The sequence below is a fragment of the Terrapene carolina genome, unplaced genomic scaffold (assembly GCF_002925995.2).
Source record: "Terrapene carolina triunguis isolate 2854851 unplaced genomic scaffold, T_m_triunguis-2.0 Scaffold189, whole genome shotgun sequence".
NCBI classification, from domain to species: Eukaryota; Metazoa; Chordata; order Testudines; family Emydidae; genus Terrapene; species Terrapene triunguis.
The window spans coordinates 1,629,940-1,644,167 of NW_020664540.1; the positions used below are offsets into that span (position 1 = coordinate 1,629,940).

The 14,228-nt window shown below is 46.2% G+C and overlaps 1 protein-coding gene across 5 annotated transcripts in view; it reads left to right on the forward strand.

The window, feature by feature from the left end:
- The window catches only part of MARK3 (microtubule affinity regulating kinase 3), a 105,448-nt gene that overhangs the window by 67,324 nt on the left and 23,896 nt on the right, over positions 1–14,228 (forward strand). For all 5 annotated transcript variants that reach the window (XM_026654262.1, XM_026654265.1, XM_026654263.1 and 2 more), the window contains 2 exons: positions 455–608; positions 8,855–9,072. In XM_026654262.1, coding sequence (XP_026510047.1) covers positions 455–608; positions 8,855–9,072 — 372 coding nt within the window. The remainder of the gene's footprint in view (positions 1–454; positions 609–8,854; positions 9,073–14,228) is intronic.

The window sequence follows — 14,228 nt, forward strand, 5'->3', positions numbered from 1 at the left end:
TGGTAGGCACTCTATACTCACTTTGGGGCAGGGACTACAGTCTAATGTCTGTATAAATGGAAGCAAACTGTTCAGAAGCAAACACCCTCTTCTCTCCCCAACCTTATCCCGTAAGGAAGGGGTAGAAGATATTTGTTTCTCAGCAAAATAATGTTTTCATAAAATGCTTCTAACATTTCAGAAGTAAATTGAACTGTGCAATGTTTTGTGTAGCTATTGTAGCTTTGTACAGATTTGGTTACTTATTTACCACCAGTTGAGTGAAAAATGAATAGAGCACTACTCGTATTTCTACTGGTCCTTTAGGCACAGAACTGGATCTGACTAGTGCACTTTTAAGGAACATTTTAGCGTGAGAACCTTTTGAAATTTTGCTTACTTAAGATTATGTTCAGAATCTCTGGACGTTGTTAAATTCATTTTGATTGAACCTCATTTTTAAATTTTCTCTTAGTTGGATGCTAGTGATTCAAGCTCCAGCAGCAATCTTTCCCTTGCTAAAGTTAGGCCAAGTAGTGATCTCAACAATAGCACTGGACAATCGCCTCATCACAAAGTGCAGAGAAGCATATCTTCTAGCCAAAAACAGCGACGGTACAGCGATCATGGTGAGTGACCCTGTTTCAGTGTGATGACGCACACCTACTATAAAATGTTCGATATTTCCTTACAGCCTTCACCTTTTAAAAGGGACCAACTTGCTTATGGTCTGGTCAGTTACAACCTAGTGACTAATTCATTGTTTTACAATGATCAGGTATTCTTATGTATACTTAAGACCTCCTCAGAGATACCTTCTAAAGCTGTACTGAGTGAACCAGCTTATTCTATTATTATGGCAATATTTTCTCCTGCCTGTGGGGCCATCCTAGGAAAGTCTTGCTACACAAGTTAAACAACATCTTGCAAGTTCTCTTGTTCAATATCAAGTACATCCCGCACCATCCCCCCCACTTCCATTATGGCCATACAGCTTTTGTTTCCTTTTGGCACTAATAGGTCAGCCTTTGTCTAAAAGAACTTGGAAAACTGTCTGTCCCCCCAGTATTTCTTCTTGTTTCCTGTGGGGGCTGTCACTTGAATGCCCTGCAAAGGTCCAGTTTTTAAAGAGTACCTGTGACTCCAGCCAAACTTAGAACTTTTCTGCCTCATGGGTATGCAGAACAGTCACACAGAGTTTACTAAATATCTTATAAATCTTCCTACCTATACACTAACTTACAAAGGGAATCTCCTTTTGACCTGAATATACCACAGTGGTTATTTGCAGGCAGGAGAGGTTGCTTTCCTCTCCCTGTGTCTCCTCGGATTACATTGTCTTTTTTGTTAAATTTTCTAATCTGTAGAATCAGTTTGTTAGTTTTGTTTGAAGAGAGAAACCAAAACACTTGAATGGTTTTGACTTTATTTTTATCCCCATTAAAGTGTGTCAGGAGAGAAAGGAAAGTCTGACTTTCAAAATATAACATCCACATCTCAACTCCTTACATTTTAATAGCTGGGAAAGGATTTGTACAAATAGTTGGGCTGTTGGACATTTTGCCTGATCTTCAGGTGTACCAGAACAGCTTTCTGCCATTCTTCCCCAATTCCACAGGCATGTGGGGGCCTACAGCACAAATTAGGGTAGGTTGTGTGCCAGCAATAATTGCCCTCGGGTGCCATTCTACCATCTCAGAGTGCCTGGAATTTAGCTTAGTCTGGCTGGGCTCTGGAATGCCCATTGAACTGGGAGGGATTAGAAACAAGTGACAAAGAACCTTCCATGACAACTTTATGCAATTAGAGATCCCTTGCTCAAAGGAAATCCGTAACTGGGTTTAGACTAGATTTCCAACCTATTGTGCCAGTGGCAAGAAAGGGAATAAAGCACAGCCAAATATATGGCCCAACACTTCAAGTAAAAGAGGAATGACTAGAAAAGTACAATAGGCAGTGTTCAAATGTTGGACTTCTGGAGCTAAGCAAAACAAGACAAGAGCCTTAAGGGGACGTTTCAGAGTGTTTAACACCAGTTTTTTCTTACATTAAAATCTGAGGAACATCTCCAACTAAAGAATTTAAATAGTTTTATATTCACCACCCATCTGTCCTTACCGGAGAAAATGTATACAAATTCTGTATCTTTGGTGGAAAATTGCATTAAAGGGAGCTTTAAGAGTTGGCTTAAATCTCCAACTTATTAAATTTTTAAAAATTGACTTTGTTTTTGAGCAACTCAAGTTTTACACTTTTTTAAAAAGGCAGAGATTAATAATATTCAGAAGTTTGGAAAAGTTCTTCGAGTACTTGCTCATGTCCATTCCATTGTCTGTGTGTGCGCTCGCCATATGCACTGGTGCCGGATTTTTTCCCCTCAGTGATATCTGTAGGGGACTGGGTCTGGTGCCCTCTGGAATGGCACGCATATGTGCCGGTATAAGGGGTGCCGCTAGCTCCCCTCTCCCTCAGTTCCTTCTTACCGCCAATGACAGTGCTGGAATGTCTCCTTGCTTCGGCACGCTTTCCTGTCTCTGCTGTGTTTAGTAGTGAATTTGTTGTATATAGTTGTTTAAAGTTGTACAGTTAATAGTTCCCTTAGTGTTAAGTTAAAACTAGTTAGTCCCGTACAGGACTTAGCCTAGGGACAGGGCATGCCCTGGGCTTCAAACCTTGTGACTGTTGCAAAAACCTATGCCAGTCAGTGATCCCCATAGAAGCTGCCTGAAGCGTTTAGGGGAAACCCACATGAGCGACAAGTGTCGCATTTGCAAGAGCTGCAGGCCGCCGACCGAGAAGGAGCAGGACATTTGTCTCCGAGCGCTCCTTATGGAGTCGGTCCTTGCACCGGCCTCAGAGCCAACGAGATTGGACTCTGCTCCAAGTACTGTGGCCCCGGTGCGGAGCGCGCTGCCGGCAGCGACCTCTGACCGGCGCCAATCCCCATCCCCAGTACCAGATAAAAAGCAGAGAGAGGCCGGGAGGGGGCGTTCTCCTATGTCCTGTAAAGGGAAGGAGAGAGCCGGAGAGCGAAGACCCGCGTAGGACAGTTCTTCCCCTCTGGACGGTGGCCAGGCTCTGACTGCTGTTGAGCTATCAAGCCCACTTCAAGACCCACCCGCCACCCCGGGAAGTGGCAGAGGTACTCGACACTTGGCGGTGCCATCCACACCAGAGGCCTTTCAGGCTGCTAAGAACATACTGTCCCTTCTGGTGCAGCCCACGCCGGCCACTGAGGTGCCTCGTTTGCGGGGTAAACCTGCCCTGGGACCCTTCCAGCCGTCTCTATCAGTGCAGCACTGCTCCCCACCTCAGGGAATTCCCCGCCAGCGCTCGCCTGAACACCAGCCCCTGGTTGGCTTGCCTGCCAGAGTTCCCAGCGTCAGTCCCCAGACTCTAGGCAGCGTTCCTCAGGCTCTAGGTGTCGATTGCCAGCAGCCTGGCGCAGACCCAAAGAGGTGTATCACCAGTCCCCAGAGCACCGGTGGCAGGAGCGTCGAAGTCACTCTCCCAGCCCACGGCACCGTTCCAGAGGGTCCAGACGCTGGTCCCTGGAACCACATCGCCGGATTGCCAGTATGGATCACTGCAGGCACATTGATGGTCTCTGAGATGTCAGTGTTCTCACTCCCGTTCCAGTTCACAGTCTATGGAGCAGCACCACTCTCTAAGCATGAGGCATCAATCCCTGGGGTACCATCACCAAATGCCAACGCCGGTCACAGGGTCGCAGCACCGAGAGCCATTGCCCCCGTACATGTCCCCAGTGGAGGTCCGTGGGCAGAGCCAACGAGATCGGGGTACACAGGCAGCCTTGGTACCGTCCTGGTCCACCAGACAAGTCTCTCCCTCCTCAGGCTCGGACAGTGAGGAGGAGAACCTGCCCGCAGCCCAAGCGCTCCATTGGCATTCCTTTCTTTGCCACCAGTGGCAGCATGAGCCCAGGGCCAGTGGCCAGCCCCCTGGCTGCTATGGAACCCTTGGGGGTTTCCCCACCCATCGCAGGGGCATAAGTTGGTCGCAGGGGCATCTGAAAGACGGTCGGTGATGGTCTCCCGCCCGCCTCCTGACTTGGACATGGAGTCAAAGCAGGCTCCCCAGGGTCAGCCAGCCTCAGCTGAGGCTCCCCTAGCAGAAACGGTGGAGCTGGCAGATCCATCTGTACCTGCCTCATCATCATCTTTGCCCAATGAGGTGATAGCGGGGTCCTCTCACACAGTCCCCCAGGATGATGCCAGGGCCCTCCAGGAGCTTTTGAAGAGGGTCGCATCAAACCTGGAGCTGGAAGCCAAGGAACTGGTGGAGCCCTCGGACTCCCTGTTCGATGTGCTAAGTTCAGCAGCCCCCTCCAAGATGGCATTGCTGGTGCATGAGGGAGTGATTAAAATTACAAAAGCCCTGTGGCAGACACCCTCCTCCTTCCATCCCCATCTCCAAGTGGGTGGAAAGAAAATACTACATCCCCACTAAGGGATACGAGTATCTTTATACCCACGCTGCCCTAACTGGTTATGTCGGCAGCCAGTGGGCGTGATAGACAGGGCCAACCCAGATCAACGCCTAAGAATAAGGAGGCAAAGAGGCGTGATCTCTTTGGGAGAAAGATTTATTCTATGTCCAGCCTCTAGCTGAGAGTGGCCAACCATCAGGCCTTACTTGGCCGTTATTATTTTACTATTTGGCAATCGATGGCAGAGATTGTGGATTTGCTTCCTGAGGAGCCCAGGAAGGAATTCCTGGCTATCATAGATGCAGTGCTGTGGCCAGGGCAGCCCTCCAAGAAGCCTCAGATGCGGCAGATTCTGCGGCCTAGACCATGGCTTCGGCCATTTCTATGCGGCGTGCGTCCTGGTTGCATTTCTGTGCGTCGGGCCTGTCGATGGAGGTTCAGCAATCCATCCAGGACCTCCCTTTCAATGGCCTGGCACTCTTTTCGGGACAGACAGTAAATTACATGGCCTGAAAGACTCTAGGGCAATCTTGCGCTCCCTGGGCCTTTACACACCGGGGCCGTCAAGAAAGCAGTTTAAGCCACAACAGTCCCACAGGTTCAGGAGCCAACCTCAATCAGAGCCCTTCTGCAAGAAGGGCAAGGGCTATAAGCGCTGGCCAGCCACCTTAGCTCGCTCGAGCCATAACCAACCGGGTAACGAGCAGGCATTCTGAGGGTGCTCTCAAGCCTGTGTCCTGCGCCTTCCAGCCTGTGTCCTGGATCCAGCACCCTTGTCATTTTCCAACCATTTGTCCCCCTTCCTCCCTGCCGGGACCTCTATAATATCGGACCAGTGGGTCCTCCTGCACGGTAGCAGGGGGATATACCCTCCAGTCTATTTCTCCCGCCCCCCCCTCCCCTATCCCTATTCAGGGATCCTTCTCACAAGCATCTGCTCTCTCAGGAGGTGCAAGGCTTTCTGAGGGTGGGAGCCGTGGAGGAAGTCCCTCTGCATTTGAGGGGGAAAGGGTTTTACTCCCGCTATTTCTTTACACAAAAAGCCAAGGGGGGTCTACGCCCCATTCTTGACCTGCGGAGCCTCAACAAGTATCTCAAGAAGTTGAAGTTCCTCACGGTCTCCTTGGCCTCCATCATTCCTTCCCTGGATCCAGGAGACTGGTACACCACCTTGACCTGAAAGATGCTTACTTTCACATATCGATATTTCACAGACACAGATGGTTCCTACATAGAGCAATTCTCTGTGCTCCCTTTTGGTCTAGCAACGGCACCAAGGGTTTACGAAGTGCATGTTGGTGGTGGAGGCCTCCTCAGAGGTCGGGGTATCCAGATCTACCCATACCTCGACGACTGGCTCATCAAGGGCCGGTCCAGGTCCAGCACAGCATCCAGATGTTGCAAGCCACTTGTCAAGCTCTGGGCCTGTTGATAAACGAACAAAAATCAAGGTTGATCCCGGTCCAATGGATAGTTTTTCGGAGCAGTAGTCGACTCTGCCTGAGTGAGAGCATTCCTGCCAGAGGCCAGATTCAGGACAATGTCAGATCTGATTGTCAGCGCCACTTCCTGGGTGTCTCTGACTATTGGGGCACATGGCAGCATGCACGTACGTTGTCCGACATGTGAGACTTAGGCTGCGTACCCTCCAGATGTGGCCAGCATCGGTGTACTCCCTGACCAGATATCACCTGGACAAGGTCATGACGATCCCCCCATGGGTACTTACCTCTCTGCAGTGGTGGTCCAACCCAATTCTGGTGTTGGAAGGGGTGCTGTTCGCGAGCCTGTGACCCACAGTCTCCCTGATTTCGGATGCATCCGACTTAGATTGGGGAGCACATCTCAGTACACTATGGACTCCAGGGTTATGGTCTGGAGAGGAGCTTGTATTACATATAAACGTCAAGGAGCTCGGACCCATCCATCAGGTTTGTGGTCTCTCTCTCCACCTCACAGCTTGGATACTGGGTGGCTGAATCCAGAGGAACAGGCCTGCTCTAGTCAGGTGCAGCAAGTTCTCTTGGAGAGCAGAAAGCCCTCCACCAGAGCAACTTATCTGGCAAAGTGGAAGCTGGGTGTCAAAGCAGGATATCTCCCTGACCCAGTCATCTCTGCAGTCCATCCTGGATTACCTGCTTCACTTAAAGCATCAGGGCCTTGCCTTCTCTTCAATCAAGGTGCACCTGGCAGCCATATTGGCCTTCCACCTTGCATCCCGGGTAGATTGGTGTTCTTGCATTAGACGTTGATCAGGTTCCTGAAAGGCCTTGAAAGACTTTCTGCCAATCCGGGACCCGGTCTCCTAATGGGACCTCAGCCTGGTCCTCTCCAGGCTCGCGGGTCCGCCCTTTGAGCCTATGGCTTCTTGTTCCCTTTCCCACTTGTCCTGGAAGGTTGCTCTCCTTGTAGCTATTACTTTGGCGAGACATGTCTCCGAGATTAAAGCCCTCACTTTAGAGCCCCCATACACGGTATTCTACAAGGACGAGGTCCAGCTGGGGCCCCATCTGGCCTTCCTGCCAAAGGTGGTGTCGCACTTCCTTGTCAACCAGGCTATCTTCCTCCCGGCGTTCTGTCCAAAGCCTCACATGACCAGTGAGGCGAGGCAGCTGCACGCTCTAGATGTCAGGCGCACCCTGGCTTTCTACCTGGTACGCCCCAAGCCCTTCCACAGATCGACCCAGCTCTTCATCGTAAGAGCTGACAGGATGAAGAGTCTTCCGGTGTCCTCTCAGAGGATTTCCAATTGGATCACCACTTGCATTCATACTTGTTAGGAGTTGGCACAGGCTGTGCCTCCACTGATAGTGTAGGCTCACTAGACGAGGGCTCAGGCGGCTTTGACTGCCTTCCTGGCACATGGCCCTACCCAGTACATCTATAGGGCCGCGATGTGGCCTTCAGTACACACGTTCACGGCGCATTACGCTATCACCCAGCAAGCCAGAGATGATGCTGGATTTGGCAGAGCTGTGTTGCAATCAACACATCCTTGAACTCCTACCCGCCTCCAATGGTACTGCTTGGGAGTCATCTACAATGTAATTGACATGAGCAAGCCCTTGAAGATAAGACAGTTACCTTTCATAACTGTTGTTCTTTGAGATGTGTTGCTTATGTCCATTCCATGACCCACCCTCCTTTCCCCCTGCCGGTTTTCGGCAAGAAGGAACTAAGGGAGGGGGAGTCGGCAACACCCCTTATACCGGTACAGATATGCGCCACTCCACAGGGCACCAGAGCCTGGTCCCCTATGGATACCACTGAGGGGAAAACTTCCTGCACCAGTATATGTGGCAAGCGCACGCATCTACAATGGAATGGACATGAGTAAGGCTAAGATTGTCACGGAGGTTGCGGAAGTCACAAAATCCATGACTTTCAGCGACCTCCGTGACACTGGGGGGCCCCGCAACTGACCGGCCAGCGATGGCAGCGGCGATCCCGAGCTGTCCAGCTGCCGCTGCTGGCAGCCAGGGGCCCCCTGCAACTGGCAGCGGCAGAGGGACCCTGGAGCTGCTCAACAGCCACGGGTGGGGGAGCCCCCCCCCTGCAGCTGCCCAGCTGCCGCCGCTGGCAGGGGAATGATGAGAATCATTAAGAAAGGGATAGATAAGACAGAAAATATATTGCCTCTATATAAATCCATGGTATGCCCACATCCTGAATACTGCATGCCAATGTGGTTGCCCCATCTCAAAAAAGATATATTGGAATTGGAAAAGGTTCAGAAAAGGGCAACAAAAATTATTAGAGGTATGGAATGGCTTCCATATGAGGGGAGATTAATAAGACTGGTTCTTTTCAGCTTGGAAAAGAGACGACTAAGGGGGGATATGATAGAAATCTATATAAAATCCTGACTGGTGTGGAGAAAGTAAACAAGGAAGTGTTATTTACTCTTTCTCATAACACAAGAACGAGGGGGCACCAAATGAAATTAATAGGCAGCAGGTTTAAAACAAACAAAAGGACGTATTTCTTCACACAACGCAGAGTCAACCTGTGGAACTCTTGCCAGAGGATGTTGTGAAAGCCAAGACCATAACAGGTTTCAGAAAAGAACTAGATAAATTCATGGAGGATAGGTCCATCAATGGCTATTCGCCAGGATGGGCAGGGATGGTGTCCCTAGCTTCTGTTTGCCAGAGGCTGGGAATGAGCAGGGAATGGATCACTTGATGATTACCGGTTCTGTTCATTTCCTCTGGGGCACCTGGCATTGACCGCTGTCGGAAAACATGGTACCAGGCTAGATGGACCTTTACTCTGACCCAGTATGGCCCTTCTTATGTTCTATGATCCTCTGACCTTTAAGTTTCATTTATTTTGACTTTTAAGATATGTGCATATAAATGTATTTGCATAATGAATAACAAGCTTGATAACCTCCACATTTGGAAAAAAATGTTTTCTTTTTAGCTGGACCATCTATCCCTCCAGTAGTGGCGTATCCAAAAAGAAGCCAGACTAGCACTACAGACAGTGACCTGAAAGAAGATGGAATTCAGACAAGGAAATCTAGCAGTAGTGCTGTTGGCGGACGAGGAATTGCTCCGGCTAGCCCCATGCTCGGAAATGCTAACAATCCAAATAAGGCTGATATTCCTGAACGTAAGAAAAGTTCGGCTGTCCCCAGTGTAAGTGGAAGCATTTATTCTTTAAAGCATATAAACATGAAACACTTTAAGAGTAGGAGAATGTCACTCAACCCAATGGCCTGTCATTGGTTTTTGGTTTATTTGTTTTTTAATGCTTTTATCTTCATCTCACTTCATTCCCCAGGAGCAAATGTAAGTATCTCATATACTTATTTGTATACTGTCACCTGCCCAGGAACTTAATTCTTTTGCCTATTGCCATTTCTGAAATAGTTCATTAGGATAGGAACCAGAGGTACAAGACAAGAAAAGGAACTAAGAGACTATCCTATGGAGCAGAATAGTATGGGTCATGGGTGATCTCTGAAATCCTACCTGCTCTTTTGGGTTTCCTCCTCCCAAAAAAGGGATCCCTGCCACAACTTTTATATCCCATATCCTTTTGTATGTACTGATAAAAAGGATCACCTGTACTTTGCACTAGGCATTCCTTAACACATTTTTAAAATGCAGTTATACGGATTACTCCATGGACTCCTGCCCTCTGCCCAGTAATTAACATATTACCAAACAGCTGTAGCTTTAAAAGCTTCTCCTCTCCCCTTTTCCCCCCAAAACAAAAAAAACTTATTTGAACTTAGTTTTTGCTTAAATACAGTGCTCAGCTTTGGGACTTGAGTCCTCTTAAAATGATCCTCTGATCTTTCTGCTGCAGTGCTTTGAGCTGATTAGTTTCAGTGAAAGTCTCCCACAATAACTTCCAGATCCTTCAGCTGGTAAGTTACTAGGGAGCTGAGGTTATTCCTTCCTTCTGCACCTGTTATCTACCTTAGCTCAGTTCCCAGACCATCTTGTCTCCAATCAACTGAACGTTTTGCTTGATTGCCACCTTTATAACTAAGGTTGAAAAACAATATTCATAATAAGTCTGTTTCCACAAACTCAAACTTTCTGGAAAATTCAGCTTCTGCACAGAAATCTTCCCTGCATTGTGAATTTTTTAAAATATCAACAAAATCTCTTCAGCCATTATCCAGCTTGGGATGGTATGTTTCTTTAAAGATGCCATCCTGGCAAGATTATTGCACTTGGATTCCATGGTCGCAATATAAAAAATGGCAGAATTTCCCTAATTCAAACCTTTTTAGTCCTCTGAGGCCAAAAAGTAGCTCAGCAGAAGGCCTTCAACCTCTCTTATTGGTTGTGTACCAGCAGCAGCCACTACTTCCAGTTCCTGGAACCTTCCAGCCAAGTCATTCTCAGCTACAGGCTCGCAATGAACTCCTCCTGTAAGAGGGATCCCCTCCCTCTGCCTTCTCTTCAGCTGTGGTTCATACATCTGCTCTGACAGTGCTATGTGTATTGTTTTCTGACCCCCACCCCTCTTCCTTCTGATCAGTGTTAAACTTCCTGTTAATTGTTTCTCTCTCTCTTGGCGTTCTGGGTTGTCTGGTCCCAGAGTGTTAGGGCCTTTAAATTGGTTTTGTCCTACCACTGGCCTTCACTCCAGTAATCTTTTTTTTTGTTTTGTTTGGCAGTAGTATGTTTTTGCTCCACACTCAGTATTATTGCCCTTTTTTTCCCAGCCCTTTTGCATTATAGCCTCAGTGCTTCATTCTTTGGTATTTTGGCTTGCTCTGTTACACCAGCTAGATCCTGACATCAGTGGCTTTATTCCAGTGGTTTCTAGTTTTACATTGTAATTGAAATCAAAATTTGGGCTATAGTGACAGATCCATGGAATACCTGCTTTGTTCATGGTAAAAGGTCCGACTTGCACACTGAATCGAACAGTGGCACTAATATAATCAGAAACGGCATTATAACACCACACAAAAGGGTGGAGTTATAGTTCCTGGTTCTTTTAACGTTTAACCATATAAACTTAACAGGGTTTCCAATGCGAGTTCTTGTGTAGTCATTTTTGGAGTTCATTGTTATAACTGGTGTGTATAGGAAGCTGTTACTTCCCCCACAGTTCAGGAATTGGCTAGAAAATTTAAGGGCTGTGGTAGTTGGCATGCAGCCAGAAGAAAGTGGGTTGTCTTGTGCTGACCTACCACTCTGAGTGCAAAAAATCCTTCAGGTACGGAAGTTCCATCCTGCCTCACTGATTGCATAAAGCCTAAAATTGATAATCCCTTGAGATAACTTCCGAGAAGCAGAATTACTAGTAACTTCTCCTTTCCCTTTTTTTTTTTTTTTTTTAAATTAACCACTTTTTTTATACAAAGCTACTGCAAAATGGCAGAACTTTGAAACTTGGTATGGGCATAGTCCTTGTTGAAGACTAATGTATGATTTTGAAAAAGTCTAACTCTTCTTTAACTGTTAGAACCATTAAACAATTGCATGCTAAGCTTGTACAGAAGAATATTAAGTCTGCAAGTATACACTTCAAGGCAAATGTTGTGCATGTGTGTGCAGCTGATTAGTGTGTGTGGGTTTAGGGAACATAGAAGTTGTGCTTCTAAAGCTGGTTGCGCGTGCAGGCCCTTGCAAGTCAGATAGCTCTGCAAACTGAACAGCTGTGCAGTAAGAATCAGATTAGATCCACTAGCAAAATACTTGTCAAATTTATTTTGCTTTAAAAAGTTGCTGGAAACTAATATGTAGTCTGCTCAATTAAAATCTAAAAAAATAAGGCTTTAGCAGCAACATAATTCTGCCATATTACTCATGCATACTATTCATGGATTGTTTGATATTTCCAAATGTATACCTTATTGCTGTCTCCCAACCTAAAGGGCCTTCAGAATAGTTCAGGATGGCAGGTCAGAGGAAGGCAATTATAGTGGGTGAAAGAGGCTTCAGGACCCTAGCTCTTACAGACTTTCTGCAAATGTGTTATGACATCTTTAGAAGAACCAGCAAGTGACTCCTTGAAAGCCACTCACCTTTCCTCCTTCCTCTGGTTGTCTCTCCTAATGTAGCTGACTGCACATGCAGCTAACTCGTCCAATGCAGCTGCAGCAGCCTGCCAGCCCAAGCTTCTCTTCAGTATGCTCATGGTGCTCAGCTCAGCCTTTGATGGCATCAGAGGATGCTCCTTATTCCCAGAAACATGTAGCCACCACCTTCAAGTGTACTCTGCAAAGTCCCACTCATGGGATGCATTCTGGTAGCAGTGCCTGTTAGAGAGCTCACTCACCCCTCCTGCTCCCCCCTGCATTCCTCTGTCTTCTCCGGATGTGCCTATAAAAGGGGGTGTGCCCTCTGCCACCTCAACTCTATCCAGCTGTGACAGCAGACAGATGTGAACTTCTGTGGATCCACTGAACCTAAATTTTCTCTCTTGAAGAATAGTGTCTTAGCTTAGTGTGTGTTTATAGTGTTAGTGTTTAGTTTTAAGTTAAGCTTAGGGTATGTCTCACTTAACATGCTGCAACCGCACCACTGTTGTGCTCCGACAGAGAAAAGCTAGAAAAAGGGGGTGGATAGGCTCAGCTGTCATTCTATCACATAGTGGCTCCAAAAAAAAAAATTGGGAACCAACAAGTTAATAAATTGTGCCGTAAGATGTACATCATACCACATGCAGGGCAGAGTTGCCAAGTTAATAGTGCTGTTACAACCTTTTGTATTGCCTGGCAAGTTTAATGCATCGTTAAGGTTGCATAGTTAACAGTTTTCATTTTTGTATGCATGTATGCGTAAAATATATTGGCAGATTCCTGCGGTCTTTATACAGACAAACTCCCACTGAAGTCAGCATATGTTACAAGTGAAAGCTCTGTAGAAAGCTTGACACAAATTCTGTAGCAAGGCCTCTGGTTTCTTAGCAATCCAGGGCAGCAGACTAGAGGTTTTCTGGCAGCTTCAGATAAATTAAAAATTGTTTCATACTGAATTAAATATGAAAATGAATAATACAATTAGTTTATAATTTGCTGTTGCTTAATTTGGTGTTAAATTCAATTTTTTTACACTTCCCCTCCATTTTTATCTTTCACCATGTCATGGATTTTTCTGTCTTCAGCTGGCTGTTTTGCCTGCAATGTTCAGTAAGTTAATGCAGTGTTAACTTTTAAGCCTAATAATAATAAACATTAACACCCCATTCAAATGAATGGTGACTGTTCATATTTAGAACTGTTATTTCAGCTATTGGCAGGCTCGAGCACATGACTCTGCATCAGCTTATAACCAGTTCAAGTTTTTAAAATTTGCAACAGCAAGTGCTAGACACTTCTTTTAAATGACACCTTGGATTCAAGTGTACAGTTCTGAAGAAAGAAATGGATTTTTGGTATATTCTGCAGCTGTGGAATTGTGTGGAATTTGGAACCTGATTATAAACTGATATGTGTTGGAACTTTGTCTGAGAGAGGACTGCAGGGAGCTGTTTCATATATATTGAATAACAGGTTTTTTACTGACCCCTCTTGGAACCTTTTTTCAACTTGAAAAGTTTGTCAATGGCTACGCTTTGCCTTTTTTCTCCTAGGCCCATTTTTCCTCGGTATCTTTTTACCCTTTATTCCATTGCACACTACTGTAGCCATTCGTTTTTATGCAGAACCTTATCTCAAATTCTTTTTAAAAATGCATTGAGTTTCCCTTGTCTATCACAGCAGTAATTCTTCAAAGAACTACAACGGGTTAGTTAAGTCCTCTTCCTAAATTCTTACTGGCAATCTGTAATCGACAGGGGCTTATCCATGTGTTCACTGATAACATCCCTTAAACTGGTTTCCAAGATTTTTCCCAGCAGTGGATGTTTAAACTCAGTAACCTCTCTTGTGTCATGCTTTGTCCCTCAATCCTTTTTAAAAACAAAGCACAGTAATGGATTTATTTTCCATTTTCCAATCCTGTGGAATTTATCTGAAATCCAGTGAACTGGAATGAGAAGGGGGGAGTCAAAGATTCACCAGTTTGCTTGCTTGCTTCCTCTAAAACCCCTGGGTGCATGTTTATCTGGATCTCGTGCTTTTTCTACATTAAGTGCATCTAACTCTTTTTTTATATAATTCTGTTATCTGTGCACTACCTAGTTCCTCAGTCGTTCCTGGAAAATTGACCGCCAAGTTGGGCATATCTCCACCCTCTTCCTCTGCAAAGACAGAGGCAAAGTAATTAATTCTATTCTTTATCCCCCTCTAAGGTCTCCATTTTCATTTTAAGTGGCCCTGTGGTTCTCTTGTCCTCTGTCTAATGTTTGTGTGTATATTTATATTTGAAAAAATGTCTTA